Here is an 18121-nt window from a genome sequence, read left to right on the forward strand (position 1 = left end):
TTCTCTTTTTTTTTTTTTTTTTTTTTTTTTTGAGATGGAGTCTTGCTCTGCTGGCCAGGCTGGAGTGCAGTGGTGGTACAATCTCAACTTTCTGCAACCTCCGCCTCCGCTTCCCGAGTAGCTTGTATTACAGGCTCCTGCCACCACACCTAGCTAATTTTTGTATTTTTCTTTTAGTAAAGATAGGGTTTTGCCATGTTGACCAGGCTGGTCTTGAACTCCTGAACTCAAGTGATCCCGCCCAGCGCCTTGGCCTCCCAAAGTGCTAGGATTATAGGCGTGAGCCACTGAGTCAGGGCAAAACTTTCAATTTAAATAACTATTTGTGATAAACATAAGCTTTAAAAATACCTTAATAAATAGACTTGAAAACAATGAAATAATCATTCCCCCCCCCAAAAAAAAAGTTTTCCCACAAATCTAGGCAAAATTAATGCTATGCAAAAACAAACAAACAAAAAAAACACGCAGAGTTAAATATCCGCTAAAAACTGAATTAAAATACAATTTTGGGCCAGGTGTGGTGGCTCATGGCTTAATCCCAGCACTTTGGAAGGCTGAGTTGAGCAGATTGCTTAAGCCTATGAGTTCAAGACCAGCCTTGGCAACATGGTGAAACCCTGTTACTACAGAAAATACAAAAATTAGCCAGGCGTGTAGTCCCAGCTACTTGGGAGGCTGAGCTGGTAGGATCTCTTGAGCCCAGAAAGTAGATGCTAGAGTGAGCAGTGATCGTGCCTATATCCAGCTACTATACTCCAAGTATAATCGTACTATACTCCAGCTTGGGTAACAGAACAAGACCCTGTCTCAAAAAAAAAATTTTTTTTGAAAAGTGCAGAGGTCACAGCTTTGAAGAAAATAACATTCAAACCACAATAATCAACCACCACCGTCATCATGCTTATGTGCCATGCCAGTTTTACAAACAAAAATATAAGGTAAATATTTTAAGTGTGTTACCATTCCTATACCATTTTATGATGATGTAATATGAAGATATGCAGGATTTCTTCTATACTGTCCTTGGTATAAATGGCATGTTTGCTGTCAAGAGCACTGAAGCCCATGGTGAGAAACTTAGAACAGACTCTGGGATTAAAAAAAAAATAGGGTTATTTGAGAAACTAGTTAAGTAGTACATATGTTGCATGTATTTAGTTTTTAAAGCATTATTACGATATATAAAAGTACTGATGAGGTGTTTTTAAATAACTGGAGTATGTGTATTTAATGGCTTTATCCAGCTGCTAAGAAAGTGAAAAAGGAATAGTGGAAAAAATAAGATAATTCCTAGGTATGCTGGTAGTATAACTTGCACTGTTTAACGTAAAATCAATTAGGTGTATTGGGTGATTCTGGAGGAGAAAGAGTTACCATTTCTTTCTTTCCTTTTTTTTTTTTGAGACGGAGTTTTGCTCTTGTTGCCCAGGCTGCAGTGCAATTAACCAATTGTCTCCTGGGTTCAAGCAATTCTCCTGCCTCAGCCTCTCAAGTACCTGGCATTACAGGCATGCACCACCATGCCCAGATAATTTTTGTATTTTTAGTAGAGATGGGGTTTCACTATGTTGGCCAGGCCGGTCTCAAATCCTGACCTCAGGTGATCCACCTGACTCGGCCTCCCAAAGTGCTGGGATTACAGGCATGAGCCACTGCGCCCAGCCTTTTTTTTTTTTTTTTTAAAGACAGGGTCTTGCCCTGTCACCCAGGCTGTCAGGCTGAAGTACAGTGGCACAATCTCAGCTCACAGGAATCTCTGCCTCCTTGGCTCAAGCAATTCTCCTGCCTAAGCCCTCCAAGTAGCTTTGACTACAGGTGTGTGCTATCACACCTGGCTAATTTTTGTATTTTTTGTAGAGATGTGGTCTCACTATGTTGTCCAGGCCTGTCTCAAACTCCTGGGCTCAAGTGGTCTACCCACCTCAGTCTCCCAAAGTGCTGGGATTACAGGTATGAGCCACCATGCCCAGCCTAGTTACCACTTCTTATAACTGAACAAGTAGGTGACAGAAAAACAGAACAGTACTAATAAACAGGAGAAAGATTCAAAATATAGGTAAACAATATTTCATTTTCTGAATAGTTTAATGTTTATAGGTCTGAATAGTTTCCAGAATAAAAAAATCCAGAAATATATTTAACATAAATTTAAAAATTCAATATATGACAAAGGTGGTCTTTCTAATTACAGAGAAAAGAATGGATTATTGAAGAATGCTACTGGCACACCTGGCTAGCTATTGAGAAGAAAATAAAATTAGATCCTATTATCTTATTTCATATACAAAAATGAGATTTTTTTTTGGTATAAGAGATCAGTTAATTGAGAATAATTAAGCACAATCTGGAAAACGTAGGATACTGCATGATAATATCCAGGGATAAGTAAGACTTTTTAAGTTAAATTGGAAACCTATAACTTATTAAAGAAATCATTAACACATTTTACCATATAAAGCTATCTATGGCAAAAAAAAATACTACATGTAAAATCAATAGAAATGAAAAAAACACTGTGAAGGCAGCAGAGTGATAATATCTATTACAAATCAAAAAGAAAGGCTAAACAACTAAATAAAAATAGGGATTCTGAGAAAAGGGACTATAGGATGAAAAATGTTAGATGAAGATGCATGCTTAAATTTGATTTCATTTTATAAATTAAATGGTAAAAAGAACTCTGTCATTACCAATATTTCTGTAAACATATATAACACACATGCTCATTTATGATTGTGTGACCATGCAGAAAATAAGGTGGGTGGATACACAGTAGTTGGTCAACATCAGTTGCAAAGGATGTTTGTGGAGTAGTAAACAGAGGCAGGAAAGCCAAATTAAAAAAGGAAAAGAAAAAGGCAAGGAAAAGGTGAAAAATGGAAAAGAAAAGGACTACATTAAAATAGTAGGTATGATACAATCACATATATAGCTTTTTATAAAACTGTACACATATGTTGACATGAAAAAAAATTTTAAGATAAAAGAGGATGTAGCCTAACTTGCCAGAAGAAATGTTCAAGGAATTTATATCAGTATCCCCTTCTGCTTCCAATCTTAAAAAAATGTAGTCTGAAGTGGTCAAGGAGGCCAAGCACGGTCCTTGATTACTATCGTTCTGAAACTCATGTGCGTGTCTGCGTGTGTGTGTTCACACACGTGTACATTTGGCTGAACTCTATTGCAAGAACAGAGTTTAGTTCAATTTGGTTTTATGTTTTACTCCAGAGGTCAGCAAACTTTCTGTAACAGGTACTAAATATGTTAGGATTTCTAGGTCATACCATCTCTGTCACAACTACTAAACTGTGACAACTACTAAACTGTAGGGTGAAAGCAGTTAAACTGTGATGGTTAATTTTATACGACAACTTGGCAAGTCTAGAATATCCAGTTACTTAAGTAGCACTAATCCAGGCTGCTGTGAAGGTATTTTGCAGAAGTGGTTAATATCTACAATCTGTTTACTTTAAAGAGATTACTCTTGATATTGTTGATGGGCCTCATCCAATCAGTCTTAAGAGCAAAAACTGAAGTTTCCTAGAAAAGAAATTCTACCTTAAGACTGCAGCATAAACCCTGGTCTTAGTTTCCAGCCTGTGAACATGCCCCACAAATTTCAAACTTATCAGGCTTCACAATTACATGAGACAATTCCTTAAAATAAATATCTTGACAGTCAGATAATGTATTGTATACTATTGGTTCTGTTTCTCTGGGGAACCCTGACTAATACATAATATACAACAGTAGACAGTACACAGTCTAATGGGCATACCTGTGTTCCAATTAAAGTATTTAAAAGTAAGTAGTGGGCTACGTTTGGTCCATGTACCACAGTTTTCCAATTCCTAGTTTTATCAATAATAAAAAATACGGCTGGGCATGGTGGATCACACCTATAATCACAGCACTTTGGGAGGCCAAGGCAGGAGGATCATTTGAGGTCAGGAGTTTGAGACCACCGTAGGCAACGTACTGAGACTTCACCTCTATTAACAATAATAATAATAATAATAGTAATAAAATATAGCTGTTGGCCAGGCACGGTGGCTCGTGCCTGTAATCCTAGCACTTTGGGAGGCCGAGACAGGAGGATCACCTGAGGTCAGGAGTTCAAGACCAGCCTGGCCAACATGGTGAAACCCCATCTCTACTAAAAATATAAAAATTAGCCAGGCATGGTGGTGGGCACTTGTAATCCCAGCTACTTGGGAGGCTGAGGCAGGAGAATCACTCAATCCTGGGAGGCGGAGGTTGCAGTGAGCCAAGATTGAGCCACTACATTCCAGCCTGAGAGGCAACCATGAGACCCTGTCTCAAAAAAATAAAATATAGCTGTTAACTGGGTGTGGTGGCTCATGCCTGTAATTCTAGCACTTTGGGAGGCCGGGGTGGGAGGATCACTTGAGGCCTGGAGTTCAGGACCAGCCTGGGCAGAAAAAATTTAAAAACAAATAGCCCCACACAGTCATAGCACACCTGTAGTCACAGCCACTTGAGAGGCTGACACAAGAGGACAGCTTGAACCTAGAAGTTTGAGGCTGCAGTGAGCTATGATGGTGCCACCACCTGGGAGATGGAATGAGTCCTCACATATTTAAAAAAATGAATAAAATATATCTGCTTTTGTTAAGCATTTTATATATTTCAGGCAGTGTGCAAGGTCTGAATTCCAAGTGTTCCATAAATTGGGAATTGTTCCTGGTGAGGCCAGTTATTCTACAGTAACTATAAGCAGGAATCATCTTTCTAGAAGCAGTGAGATCTAGATTGTAAGCTTAGATATAAGAGAGAGGTTTCTCAGAGAGGGTTTCAAGATGGTACTCTCTTTATGTGTTTTAATATCCTTTTATTTATTTATTTTGAGACAGGGTCTGTTACCCAGGCTGGAATGCAGTGCAAGCCTCATTCACTGCAAGCCTCAACCTCCTGGGCTCAAGCAATCCTCCTGCCTCAGCCTTGCAAGTAGCTAGGATTACAGGCATGCACCAATGCACAGGGCTAATGAAAAATTTTTTTTGGTAGAGATAGGGTCTGGCCTTGTTGCTCAGGCTAGTTTCAAACTCCAGGTCTCAAGCATCCTCCTGACTCAGCCACTCAAAGTGCTGGGATTATAGGCGTGAGCCACTGCATCTGGCCTCTATATCCTTTTCAATTGGCTTAGGGATTTAAGAGGTTTTGATGCTAATCCAGCAGAAGTCAACCAACAGGATGTTTTGGATGTTCATTTATTAAATGTGGCAACTTCAAATAAAACTTGATGTTGAAAAAATAAAATTTATAAAGGCACTAAATCGAGAGTTTATGATTTTTGTTATGAAGGGAATTCCTTACAACCAAGACTTAAAAGCAATGGACCTTTAAGTAATATATCCCTCAGAAGTAGGGGTCCTCATGACATTACGGGCTGGATAAAAAAAGAAAAAAAAAAAGAAGTAGGGATCCTGAATCTATAGACTGAAATCTACTTTAAATAGTGGACTGTTAAGTTGTTTGATGATACCAGTTCCTGTCTCTAGGGATTAATAATATTCCCATTTGAGAAGAAATTCGTATCCCTTGTTTTCAACTCTGGGACCTCACTATAAGTACTCTTGTCTCATCCCGAGTAAAATTGTATCTACAACTTAAAATTATATGTACACTGGAAAAAGAAAACTCTTCAATAAATGGTGCTGGGAAAACTGGATATCCATGTGCAGAAGGATGAAACAACCTCTCTCTCTCACCATATACAAAAATCAATTCAAAATAGATTAAATCTTAAATGTAAGACCCAAAACTATAAAGCTACTAGAAGAAAACATAAGGAAAACACTCTAGGACACTGGTCTAGGCAAAGATTTTATGTCTAAGACCTCGAAAGCACAGGCAACAAAAATGGACAAATGGGACTATGAACTAAAAAGATACTGCACAGCAAAGGAAACAACCAACAAAGTGAAGAGACAACCTGCCGAATGGGAGAAAAAATATCTATAAACTATTCATCTGACAAGGGATTAATATCCATAACCTTAGGAAAATTATATAAGAACGATAAGAATAAGGAACTCAAACTCAACAGCAAAAAAGCAAATAATTCCATTAAAAACAGGCAAAGGATCTGAATACACATTTATTAAAAGAAGTCAAACAAACAGCCAACAGACATATGAAAAAATAGTTAACATCATAATCTCCAAGACAATGCAAATCAAAACCACAAATGAGATATCATCTTAGCCCTGTTAGAATGGCTACTATCAAATAGACAAAAAAAAAAAACAAGATGCTGGCAAGGATGTGGAGAAAGGGATGCTTATGCACTGACATGGGAATGTAAACTAGTACAGTCATTATGGAAAATAGTATGGAGCGTTCTCAAAAAATTACACACATAAAAAAAACTACCATATAATCCAGCAATTCCACTACTGGGTATTTATTCAAAGGAAAGGAAATCAGTATATCAAAGACATACCTCTACTCCTTTGTTTACTATAGTGCTATTCACAATAACAAAGATAGGCAATCAACCTAAGTGTATATCAACGGATGAATGGCCAAAGAAAATGTAGTACATATACACAATGAAAAATTATTTTGCCATACAAAAGAATAAAATCCTGTCATTTGCAGCAACATGGATGAAACTGGTGAGCCTTAAGTTAAATAAACTAGGCACAGAAACACAAATACTGCATGTACTCACTTATACGTGGGAGCTAAAAAAGTTGTTCTCGGCTGGGCACAGTGGCTCATGCCTGTAATCCCAGCACTTTGGGAGGCCAAGGCGGGCAGATCATGAGGTCAAAAGATCGAGACCATCCTGGCCAACATGATGAAACCCCATCTCTACTAAAAATACAAAAATTATCTGGGCATGGTGGCACATGCCTGTAGTCCCAGCTACTTGGGAGGCTGAGGAAGGAGTATCGCTTGAACCCGGGAGGCGGAGGTTGCAGTGAGCTGAGATCACACCACTGCACTCCATCCTGGTGACAGAGCGAGACTCCATCTCAAAAAAAACAAAAGTTGTTCTCATGCAAGTAGACAGTAGAATGATAGTTACCAGAGGCTGGGAAGGGTATGTGTATGGTGGGGGGTGGGGACAAAAAGAGGATGCTTAATGTGTACAAACATAAAGTTAGATAAAAGGAGTAAGTTCTAACGTTTGATAGCAGAACAGAGTGACTAGTTAACAACATTATATTGTATATTTCAAAATAGCTAGAAGGGAAGACTTGAAATACTACCAACACAGAAGTCATAAATACTCTAGGTGATGACTATCTTAAATACTTTGCCTTGATCATTACATATTCTATGCATGTAACAAAATATCCCATGTGCCTTACATATATATACAAATATTATATATCAATAAAAAATTATATGATTTGCAAAAAGCAAATGTAACCACATCTTTTCAATGCCCCACCATTTTTGCAAAGTGAAAGATATCTGTACAACTGCCCTTGCCAAAGAGAAGCTTCTTACAAGGTTAGCTTGTGGGATGATAAAAAAGATGGGAAAACAAGTACTTGGAAATTCAATTATCTGAAAGAGCATTTTAAGCTATCAGGTGAGTACTAAGAAATACTCAAAACATAACAGTAAAGGGCTGAATGACCATGGCTAAATGACAGACAGGTTTATAAAATAAAAGGAGAAAAATTAGTCAATAAGGTGTTAACTTAGAGAAGAAGCCAAGTTCAAAAATGAAAACTAAGGTGAGTGGTGAACAAAGATATTTAGAAACAGAAAGGTATGTCAGAGTCACTCATAAAGGATAAAAAGTTTAGCAAGGGAAGGTCGAGTGAGGGAACTCTGCGGATAAAAGGCAACCATGGCGTCTAGATTGTCTGGAACAGTTCTGACTTCAAACACTTGCCTGTCAAATCACTTTTTCCTGATTTTTAGTTAAGAAAATATGGTCATTTTCCATGACCTATTCACATCCATAATTCCCAGCAAAATGTCTTTAGTATAGCAAAATCTCAATAATTATTTATCACTCATGATAATTACCTGAATACTGAAATCAGAGAGAATATATTAAAAAGAAACACAAAGAACCATTCTTAAATAGTAAAGCATATTTATCAGTGGTCTTTATCTATTTACTAGCACCAATAAAAAACTAGAATCTGGAAGCTCTATTTAGCATAGGAAATTGGTGTCATACTCACTTCATAATATCAGTGCTGGGGAGGGACAAAGCCATAATCTGCCAAAATCTGCACCATGCTTGCCAGGTTTGGGAGTTCTGTAGAGTGGTTACCACTGCCAGGTCTGACTGCCATAGCTCAGGAAAAGGGTGCAATCATTTCTCTTAGCATAGAATAATCTTGAAAAGATGTTTAAGGGACCTATGTAATAGCAAGTCACAGAAAGAGACAATATTATTGGTGTTCAGACATGGTATGTAATAGCTAACAATTGCAGAATGCAGGAACTGATGCATTATCTTACCTAATCAACAACCCTATAGGGGATGGGTACTGTTAAGAACCCCATTTTACAGGAAACCTTGGTTTAGCAAGGTTAAGGAACTGCTTGAGATAACAAAGGTAGTAAGAGGCAGGGCTGGAATTTGAACCCATACAGTCTGGTTCTTCAGGGTGTATACATGATATCTATAACCACAATGCTGCAGGGGTAATTGAACAGGCTGGAAAAAAAGTTTTTTTCTTTAAAGGGCAGATTAATTTCCTCAAAAGTAATCTCTATTCACTTTATCACATACCAGATGCTTATTTTCATCTCTTAGCCTAAAAGTTAGATGGGTACTTAACATGCCAACTTAAAATACTAAACTTTAAATCTTTAAAATGTATCGTATTTTAGAATTTATCATAGTGAAACATGGACAGTCTGTTAGTCCCTAAAACAGTAAAATAAGGCCATTCTCTTCGGATGTAATGACATAGAAACAGATGTAAAATACATATAAACATTGTTTCACTTATTAAAATTATTTGGATCCAAAGGATTACTTTTAATACCTTAACAAAATAAGTCATTTAAAAAGTCAAGTGCCTTTCAGTATTCTTCCAAGTTTCAATAATTGATCTTTTCCATTAAAGAACTTTTGATTAAGTATTCCAAATCAACATGTCATCTAAATATTTCCACATAAACTGTAGCTTTTCCCTAACCTATTCCCTTTTATTAGTACTCATTTAAATCTTACGTTGTCACATTTACAGTTCTTTGAAAGTTTCATCTGATATTCACCAGACCATTCACCTCACAATTTTCCTCCGTCTTTCTAAATAGGTGAATTTGTTTACTGCTAAATCGATAGCTAAGCTATTAAAGGTCAGTATCACGATTTTAAAAGACATGATCACCATCACCAAGATTTACCACAAGGAAATTATCACAAGGTTGGACAAACAGGCTCCAACTCTTCGGGGGAAGTCAGTCAGATCACACAGGGCGGGCAGGGAGGCAAGCGGGGAGGGGGGAGGTCGGAAAAGGCAGTGCTTGATTCAATTCAACATTCACTGCGCCACTTACCAAGCGCCAGAAAAAGGAAAAAAAAAAAAAAAAGCCAAAGAGCTGGGCGTTATTTCGAGTACGGGGCCCGCAGGTAGGCAAGAGCCTGTGGGCGGGGACCCGGCGCCCAGGAGGGAAGGGGCTGGCTCAGAGACGCTAGCCGGGCGGGCACGCCAACCCTGTGGAGATGACCACCCAGGGCCGGGCCTCCAGCTCTTGGCACCCGCACACTCGCCAGCCCAGCTGCCCGCACGCAGGCCAGCCAGCCGCTGCCGCTTACCAGTGGCGTCTCGCTGACTCCCTAGAGGCAGCCCTTCAACGGTTCCCGCTGTCAGAGCACCACCCCGCGGTGGGGTACGTCCAGCCAGCCCGCAGCTCTCGATCCCCGCAGCGCCGCCACTCTCGCGAGAAGTCAGGAAGACCGCGAAGTGGGGGGAGCAGGAGCAGGGAGGGGCACTTAACGGTGGCGGCTGGTTCTGCGCCGGATGCGGGAGAGGGGCGGGCGCCATTGTGCTTCGCTGCGGACTGCTTTTCCACAGTCACTGGCCTAGAACTCCGAGGAGGAAGGCGACGGTGCGGGTCGCTGCGAGCGGAACGCGCCCTGGTCAGTGCTGGCTCAGGAGCAGGGGTAATGAGCTGCGGAGCTCGGTCTTCTCCGTCCCGGGAGCTAGTTCGGGACCAGGCCGCGAGTGGGGGAGGGGAGGAAACGAAGAGGCCTGCGGACGCGGAGGCCGCTTCCTCTCCGGATAGGATGGAGGAGCTTGGTACGGGGCCACCGGTGCGAAGAGGGACACGGCGCAGGCTTCCCCTGCCAGGGGCCTTTCGTCCGGTAGTGGTTTGTGGCGGGTGGAGGGGGCAGATTGTGTGTCTTCCTCAGGGACGTGTGACTGGTAAGGGGAAAAGGCCTGAGCCCTCCTTTGACACGCGGGGCGGCCTCCTCTTGGGCCGCGGTACTGGGGGGTGGGGGTCCTCGAGCCCTGCGGGCAGCGGGTGTCGCGCGTGAGCTCGCCAGTGAGCGCAGGGAGAAGGCGGGCAGGGCTCCGGCTCGCCCAGCCCGGCCTGGAGTCGAAGTGACTTCGGCAGGCCCTTAGATTCGACCAAGATTGGCTTGTTGGTAACGCCAGTTTTTGAATATCGTGACGCCCTGGGAGTTATTTTTGTGTGGTGGCGAATTGTGGAGTTTGCAACTGGAAGTAGTTGATTGTATTAAAGATGGACCTGTTGGCCTAAGAAGTAAAAATATGGAAGGCGCCGGGAGTAGGAAACTCCCTCATTTTGGTGAAACTGCGTATTGAAAATGAATGTGTCCATCCACTCACCCCAAAATGCTGCACTTAATACTTTCTCCCAAGTATCAAAGTAAATATAGTGGGAAAGTATCAGAGTAATAAGTTCATCACGATTAATGTTAAATGTGTCAAAACTAAATTTAGCGAGCTTTTTCCCCCTATTTTGTAGGATTGATTAGATATTTTTCTGATTAGATGTTATTTTAAATCTCCACGTTTCTGTCCAGAACCAAGAGGTGGTGTTAAAGATGAATTTTTGATTTAAAAATCAAACAATGTACAGTTACTAAAAAGGCACACACGTGGTGTAACTAGATCTTTTTCTTGAGATAGCAAAAAGTTAATTTGAGAAATGGGGTCAGTATAATATTTTCATTTAACAACTCTACAGCATTTCGGGAAACAGCACTGGTGTATAGTAGCACCAGACTCAGAAGACCTGGGTTTGAGTCATGATTTTTTTCCATAATTATTTAAGCTCATAAGATTGTCTCAGAAACATGGCAGTTAATTTCTAGAGAGGATTAAATTTGCTGAGGTGGTGTGTGAAGCAGTCACTGTCGGACATAATACTAGTCTTGGTTTTCATCCAGTTTCATGCTGGGTCAGGTGTCTTGAATAAGAATTCCTACTTACTCAAGTACAAATGGTTTCCTTTTTTCTGCTACCCTGGGAGAGGGCTTATTTTCCCAGATAAAGGACGAGGATGCCCAGGTATGTTCTATATGAAGGTGTCAGGTAACAAACATGGACACAAAAGTCATCATCCATGACTCTCCTGTAGCCAGCATTTAGTCCGCTCCATACCCACCTCACATAACTCTTTATCTGCTCTATGTTCAAGAATTGCATACATTTTGACATTGTATTATAGGAAAATAATTTTGTAATAGAAAATCACTCAAATATCTTAAAACTTTTTTTGGAAAATTTGTGATTTGTCGTACTTAAATTACAAATTACAGAGAGCTTCACATTGCAAGAATGAGCTTGACATGGCATCTGCCCTCCACAACTCACTGTTTAGTCATCAGACTAATGTATAAACAACTATTATTATCTTAGTATGACTGTACAGTAGTTCTGTGGGAGCATAGAGGAGGGGAACTTGATCTTGGAAATTTTACAGGATTTGTTTATTGCTTGAACTAAGATGTGAAGGATCACTAGGACTTTGATAAAGAAACTGTGCAGCGTCATGATGTTTTGTTTTAGGAATTCATGATTTTTTCCTGTAGCTGAAATATACATTGAATGGTAAGTTAGAGCCTGACATGAAAGACCTTCTGCACTGTACCAGAAAATTAGTGTCTGGATGTGGTGGCTCACTCCTGTAATTCCGTCACTTTGGGAGGTCAAGGTGAGATGATTGCTTACGGCCAGGAGTTCAAGAGCAGCCAGGGCCACAAAGACCCCATCTTTGCATATGTAGTGGTGCACACTGCTACTAGTAGCTACTTAGGCTGCTGAGGCAGGACCAATCATTTGAGCTTAGGAGTTGGAGACTGCAGTGAGGTATGATAATAGCTTAACTGCACTCCAGCCTGCGCCATAGAGCGAGACCCTGTCTCTAAAAAATAAATAAAAATAAAGTTAGTGCTCTGTTCTGTGGAATGGAGAGCTATTGTGTTCCTTAACAAAATAAAAATAATTTTTAGATTATCTTTACTGATATATCCTTCTGTTAGCACAGATAATTAAGTGCCAGTAATAAAGAACAGTGGGACATGCATGAATGAAATGCAGTGTTGCATTAAACTTCACTTTTAAACAACAAATTAAACTAAGCTAAAGAAGCTTTTAACTGTTAAATAAGTGAATCAACTGATCACATGAGAATGATTACAATTTAAAAGGAATCAGATTTTAAGTTCCTACTAAGATTACTTGAATTCACCAAAGCAGAATTCAGTTACAGTCAAAAATTTTATCTTAATATACAGTATTTGCTAATCATAAGATGAGCCAAAAAGTCTGAGATTGGGGAGGATAAAATTATAATTTGAGAGTTTTAAGGGGTTTAATTTCTTTCTTTCTTTCTTTTTTTTTTTTTTTTTGAAACAGGGTCTCACTCTGTTGCCCAGGCTGCTGCAGCCCTAGTTTCCCAGACTCAAGCAATTGTCGCACCTCAGCCCACTAGGTAGCTGGGACTACGGGCGTGTACCACCATGCCTGACTGACTTTTATATTTTTTATAGAGGCAGGGCTTCACCATGTTGCCCAGGCTAGCCTGCAGCTCCTCAGCTCAGGCAATCCTCCTGCCTCAGCCTCCCAAAGCACTGTGATTACAGGCCTGCTTGTGAGCCACAGTATGCTGGGGTTTAATTTTCATTAATCTTAATTTTCAACATTTCCACCCTGGCGTGAACTTACATGATCAGAGCTCGTTTTTCCTGCCCTCAAATATATTTATCTGACTCTACCAGTTAGACGAGGAAGTTGAATACCTGGTTTTAAAATCACCTGCTGCTCTACACCCATTTTTGTCAACAGCTTAAAAAGAAGGCAAGTTTTGAACCTCAGAAGTAGTTATCTTTCCATTATGATCATTGCACATTAGTGTGATGTTTCACACTTTATAGAAAGAACCCTAAAATGGTTTCCACTCAGCAAATGAAACTTGATGCTTAGAGATTAAATTCACTTCAAGGAGAACACTTTGTCTTTTAAAGTGGTGTAGTGTAGACTTAACATCATAGTCATATTTTCTCATGGGATGTTAAACTTTTTTCTAATTTTTTCACGTTTGGGTATATCATATTCTTGTGTTTTAAATATTTGTCAACTAAAAATCAAGAGAGATGATTTTTTTAAGGCCCAAAATGTGTGTACTTTCACAGTGATTCCCTCATTGACCCACCCTTAGCTTCCATGTCTCCTTGTTTACTATGATTTCCCACTAAGGAAAAAAAATTTTCCCCAGAAGCAGATTTTTTTTTTTTTTTAAAGAAAAGGATATGCTAAGTATATGTAAATAATGAAATTATAACTGTGTTTGTATTTCTGGAAGACTCTTGAAATACTACTTTGGGGCTGAGCATGGTGTCTCACTCTTGTAATCCTAGCACTTTGAGAGGCTGAGACAGGCAGATTGCTTGAGCTGAGGAGTTCGAGACCAGCTTGGGAAACATGGTGAAACCCTGTCTCTACTAAAATACAGGAACTAGCTGGGTATGGTGGTGCGTGCCTGTAGTCCAAGCTACTCAGGAGGCTGAGGTGGGATGATCACTTGAACCCAAGAGGTCAAGGCTACAATGAGCTTTGATTGCACCGTTGCACTCTGGCCTTTGCAGCAGAGCAAGACCCTCTCTCCAATCAATCAGTCAATATTGTATTGGTATTTTGTGTGATTAATCTGGCCTTTGTGCCATGAGTTTATCATATAGTAGTGGTGTACTTTTAGTAATCCAGAACCTGTAATCTTCCCTAGATATTTAAGATAGTTCTCTGGTTAGACTCAGTTAAAATCAGTTTTCAAAGACTGAGGGCATAAGATAATAGAATGGTAACAGTAGAAAAAAGGCTAAGTTATGAAGCTTTGCTCTATGGCTGCATAACAAATCACCTCAAAACCTAGTGGATTAAAACAACTGTTTACTGTTTTTTTACAATTCTACGTGCCTGTTGAGCAGTTCTACCCATCTTGCTGGGGCTTACTTGTGTGCTAGCATTCAGCTGGAGGATTTCCCAGGCTGGGAGATCCAAGATGGCATCACTCATATTTGGCAGCTGGTGTTAGTTGACATCTAGGCCTTGCTCCGTGTGATCATTTATGACACAGGAGTCTCGAGACAGCGTTCCAAGAGAAGCTTATGAGACCTCTTAAAACCTTGCACATCTTAAAAATGTCACAGTGCATTCTCCTAGTCACACAAGACTGAGGTGGGGAAGTAAGATTGTCTCATCCTGGGCAAAGCAGCAACATTGCATTACAAAGGGGGCTAATACTAAGATGAGGAAAATTTGTAGCCATATTTTGTAATTTACCAGAGATTCTTTAGACCACTTAAGAATAGATATCTGGCCGGGCATGGTGGTTCACACCTGTAATCCCAGCACTTTGGGAGGCCAAGGCGGGCAGACCACGTGGTCAAGGGATCAAGACTATCCTGGCCAACATGGTGAAACCCTGTCTCTATTAAAAATACAAAAATTAGCTGGGCGTGGTGGCACGTGCCTGTAGTGCCAGCTACTTGGGAGGCTGAGGCAGAAGAATTGTTTGAACCCAGGAGGCAGAGATTGCAGTGAGCCAAGATTGCGCCACTGCATTCCAGCCTGGCAACAGAGCAAGACTGTCTAAAAAACAAACAAACAAACAAACAACAAAAAAAAAACCCAGATATCCTCAAAAATATCATGCTTGGGATTGCTTTAAAATAGTAAAGTAGCTGGTAGAATAGAGAAGATGAATGTTGATAATGGTTGAAGACTTGATTGGTACATGGACGCTCATTATTGGCTGTACCTTTTGTGTATTTTAAAAAATTTTCATGATAAAAATTTTAAGTCACACTCAGGTAATCTGAACTCCATTTTGTGAAGTAATTTTAACATTATCTTTCACTTAGTTTTTACTAGAAGAGTATTACTTAGTATTTACTACTTTGTGGTATGTAGCTACGCAAGGCTGTAAACCAGCAAGTTAGAAAGGGAATTATTTTCCTTAGGACTTCTGTAATACAAGTTACTTAAAAAATGTCTTTTCCTTTGACAAATAATTGTTGACCTCAATTAACAAAGTACATTTAAGAAGTTTTTTGAAAACTAAGTATAAAGGAAAAAAACACATCAGTAATGCCATCACCCAGAGATAACAGTAAAATGATAAAAATGACTATTTCTTTCCAGTTGTTGAATGCATGTGCTTATATTAGTAATCCTGTATACGTTTCTTTACCTTGCAGTGAATATCCTATATATAAATCTGAATGACTTTGAAAGATTTTACTATGTGTTAAAGACAAATTTCAAATAATGAAAAAGCCAACAAAATTTCTACTGAGCTGTTTATATGAAAACCTTTACGCTTAGTGATATTGCTTAATAATAGCTGATGTTTGCTGAACGCATGCTGTGTGCCAGGAAAGCTCACACTATACTTGTGAAATTGATACTATCATTATCACCATTTTGTAGGTGAGGAAATTAAGCATTAGATTATACCTAGAGTCATACCCAAGCATGCCAAGTAAGGGGCAGACCTTAAAGCTGGCACTCAATTGATATGTTTCTACAAATAGAAATTGGCTGATGTGCAACAATTAGGCAAAGATTAATTTATTTCCTGCCTAGCCTCAGTTTTCTATTTTGGAAGAAAATAGGAAATGAATTTTATTAATATATTACATACAGTTTTTTTGAGACTGAGTCTCTGTTGCCAGGCTGGAGTGCAGTGGCATGATCTCAGTTCACTGCAGCCTCCGCCTCCTGGGTTCAGGTGATTCTCCTGCCTCAGCCTCCCTAGTAGCTGGGATTACAGGCTCATGCCACCATACCCAGCTAATTTTTGTACTTTTAGTAGAAATGCAGTCTCTCAAACTCTTGACCTCATGATCCGACACCACCATAGAAATTGGCTGATATGCAAAAATTAGCCAAAGATTAACTTATTTCCTGCCTAGCCTCAGTTTTGTATTTTGGAAAAAAAAAAAAAGGAAGTGAATTTTATTAACATATTAAATACAATTTTTTTGAGACTGAGTCTCGCTCTGTTGCCAGGCTGGAGTGCAGTGGCATGATCTGGGCTCACTGCAGCCTCTACCTCCGGGGTTTAAGTGATTCTCCTGCTTCAGCCTCCCAAGTAGCTTGGATTATAGGCTCATGTCACCACACCCAGCTAATTTTTTGTACTTTTAGTAGAAATGGGGTCTCTTGATCTCATGATCTGCCACCTCAGCCTCCCAAAGTGCTGGGATTACAGGTGTAAGTAAGCCACTGTGTCCAGCCTAAATACATATTTATTCAAGCATACATTAACATACAGGAAAAGACTTTTAGGTGTGGGAGGTAGCATATGTTAATAGGGTTGGGCATTTTATTAGGCTGGTTATATTATGACTACTGTGTGTACTTGACATACCTGAACAAGGCCGTTATTATAGTAATGGGACATAGTAATCTATAGCATAATGGAAGGGGATACGTAACATTTGAGAAAAACCTTCATAAGCAGAATCAAAGAAAAACGTTTGGACATTGTACTGTTTTTAGGAATTCACAGCTTTCCGAATTTGGTAAACTAAAAATCCAAGCTCTACCTGGTAGGCAGCTTGTAGTTGTGGTCAGAGAAAGCTCTAAGTAGGGTAATTGGTGGAACTCCTTTACTCCTAATGGGTTCTTCAACTGCCTGAGGTTTTCCGGTTTAGTTTTTCAGAGTACCCCAAATTGAACTAGAGGTAAGTTGGTAGGAAGAGTGCTAAGGCCGACTATATACATAGAAAGTAAAGTACAAGTAGAAGGCAAGGAGATAGCATATGTATCTGGAAAAAAAGTAAATAAATCAGTGTATAGAATTGAAAATTTTACTGTCAGCCACACTGCTTTCCTGCGTTTTCAAAATTTTATTTCCAGCATTCTTCTGGACCTTCTGGGCACCTTAGATTGCTGCTGCTTATTATTTTGAGAAAGGGTCGTACTGTGAGTGCAGTGGTGCTATCTCTGTTCATCACAACTTCCACCTCCCTGCCTCAATTCCGGAGTAGCTGGGATTACAGGCATGTGCCACTACCACCTGGCTAATTTTTTTTTTTTTTTTTTTTTTTTTTTTTTTTTAATTAGAGGTGGTGTTTCACCATGTTGGCCAGGCTGGCCTGCTTATTCTTTTTTAAATATATTTTTTGTAGAGTCAGGGTCTCAATATGTTGCCCAGGCTGGTTTTGAATTCCAGGCCTCAAACTCCTGCCCTGTCCTCCCAAAGTGCTGGAAGCCACCACACCGGCCAGATAGCTCATTCTTTAAAACCAACTAATCTTTGTGTGCTTCCTTGACCACCCCGCCCCACCCACTCCCAACCCCCTGAAAGAAAAACAGTAAAACATTTGTTTTTCATCAGTATTATAAATAATTTCCTCCCTTCCCAGTTATTAGGTAATTTCTTTCTGACTTGGGAAATAAGTATTCAGTCTGCCTTTTATCCGTTTCCATGACTTTGAGTCCTCACTGATTTATCTTGGAGCCACCGTATCTCTTCCTGTAATGATCTTAATACTAATTTAGTTTGGGGCGATTTTTTTCTAGCTTATTTCCTCCTTCTCCAGTTTTTCAGTTTTACATAGTCTGCTCTTAAACCCACCAGTTTCCTCATTTGTTGACATTGAGACCATCTCTTTGTCTGGTTCTGC

At 39.8% G+C, this 18121-nt stretch overlaps 2 protein-coding genes and 1 pseudogene across 38 annotated transcripts in view; 1 reads left to right on the forward strand and 2 right to left on the reverse strand.

Annotated features, from left to right (window-relative positions):
- Positions 1-9909, reverse strand: part of BAZ2B (bromodomain adjacent to zinc finger domain 2B) — a 432513-nt gene extending 422604 nt beyond the window's left edge. For 19 of the 20 annotated variants that reach the window (XR_004271241.1, XR_004271240.1, XM_032286284.1 and 16 more), the window contains exons 1-2: positions 9773-9909; positions 8181-8360 (exon numbers count right to left, since the gene is read on the reverse strand). The gene's annotated coding sequence lies outside the window, so the exon portion shown is untranslated. Of the gene's footprint in view, positions 1-8180; positions 8361-9360; positions 9565-9772 lie in introns of those variants that run through there. The other variant, XM_032286281.1, reaches the window with a different exon arrangement.
- The window catches only part of LOC116557156, a 27602-nt pseudogene extending 17601 nt beyond the window's left edge, over positions 1-10001 (reverse strand).
- Positions 9723-18121, forward strand: part of MARCHF7 (membrane associated ring-CH-type finger 7) — a 55027-nt gene continuing 46628 nt past the window's right edge. For 5 of the 18 annotated variants that reach the window (XR_004271246.1, XR_004271247.1, XM_032286309.1 and 2 more), the window contains exon 1: positions 9950-10120. Coding sequence is in view for 6 of the 18 variants with exons in the window: in XM_032286311.1 (XP_032142202.1) it covers positions 10244-10382 (139 nt within the window). In the remaining 12 variants the exon portion in view is untranslated. Of the gene's footprint in view, positions 9847-9949; positions 10121-10155; positions 10383-18121 lie in introns of those variants that run through there. The other 13 variants (XM_032286312.1, XM_032286318.1, XM_032286314.1 and 10 more) reach the window with 8 other exon arrangements.

The sequence above is a fragment of the Sapajus apella genome, unplaced genomic scaffold, assembly GCF_009761245.1.
Source record: "Sapajus apella isolate SASKATOON/1434 unplaced genomic scaffold, GSC_monkey_1.0 scaffold18, whole genome shotgun sequence".
NCBI lineage: Eukaryota > Metazoa > Chordata > Mammalia > Primates > Cebidae > Sapajus > Sapajus apella.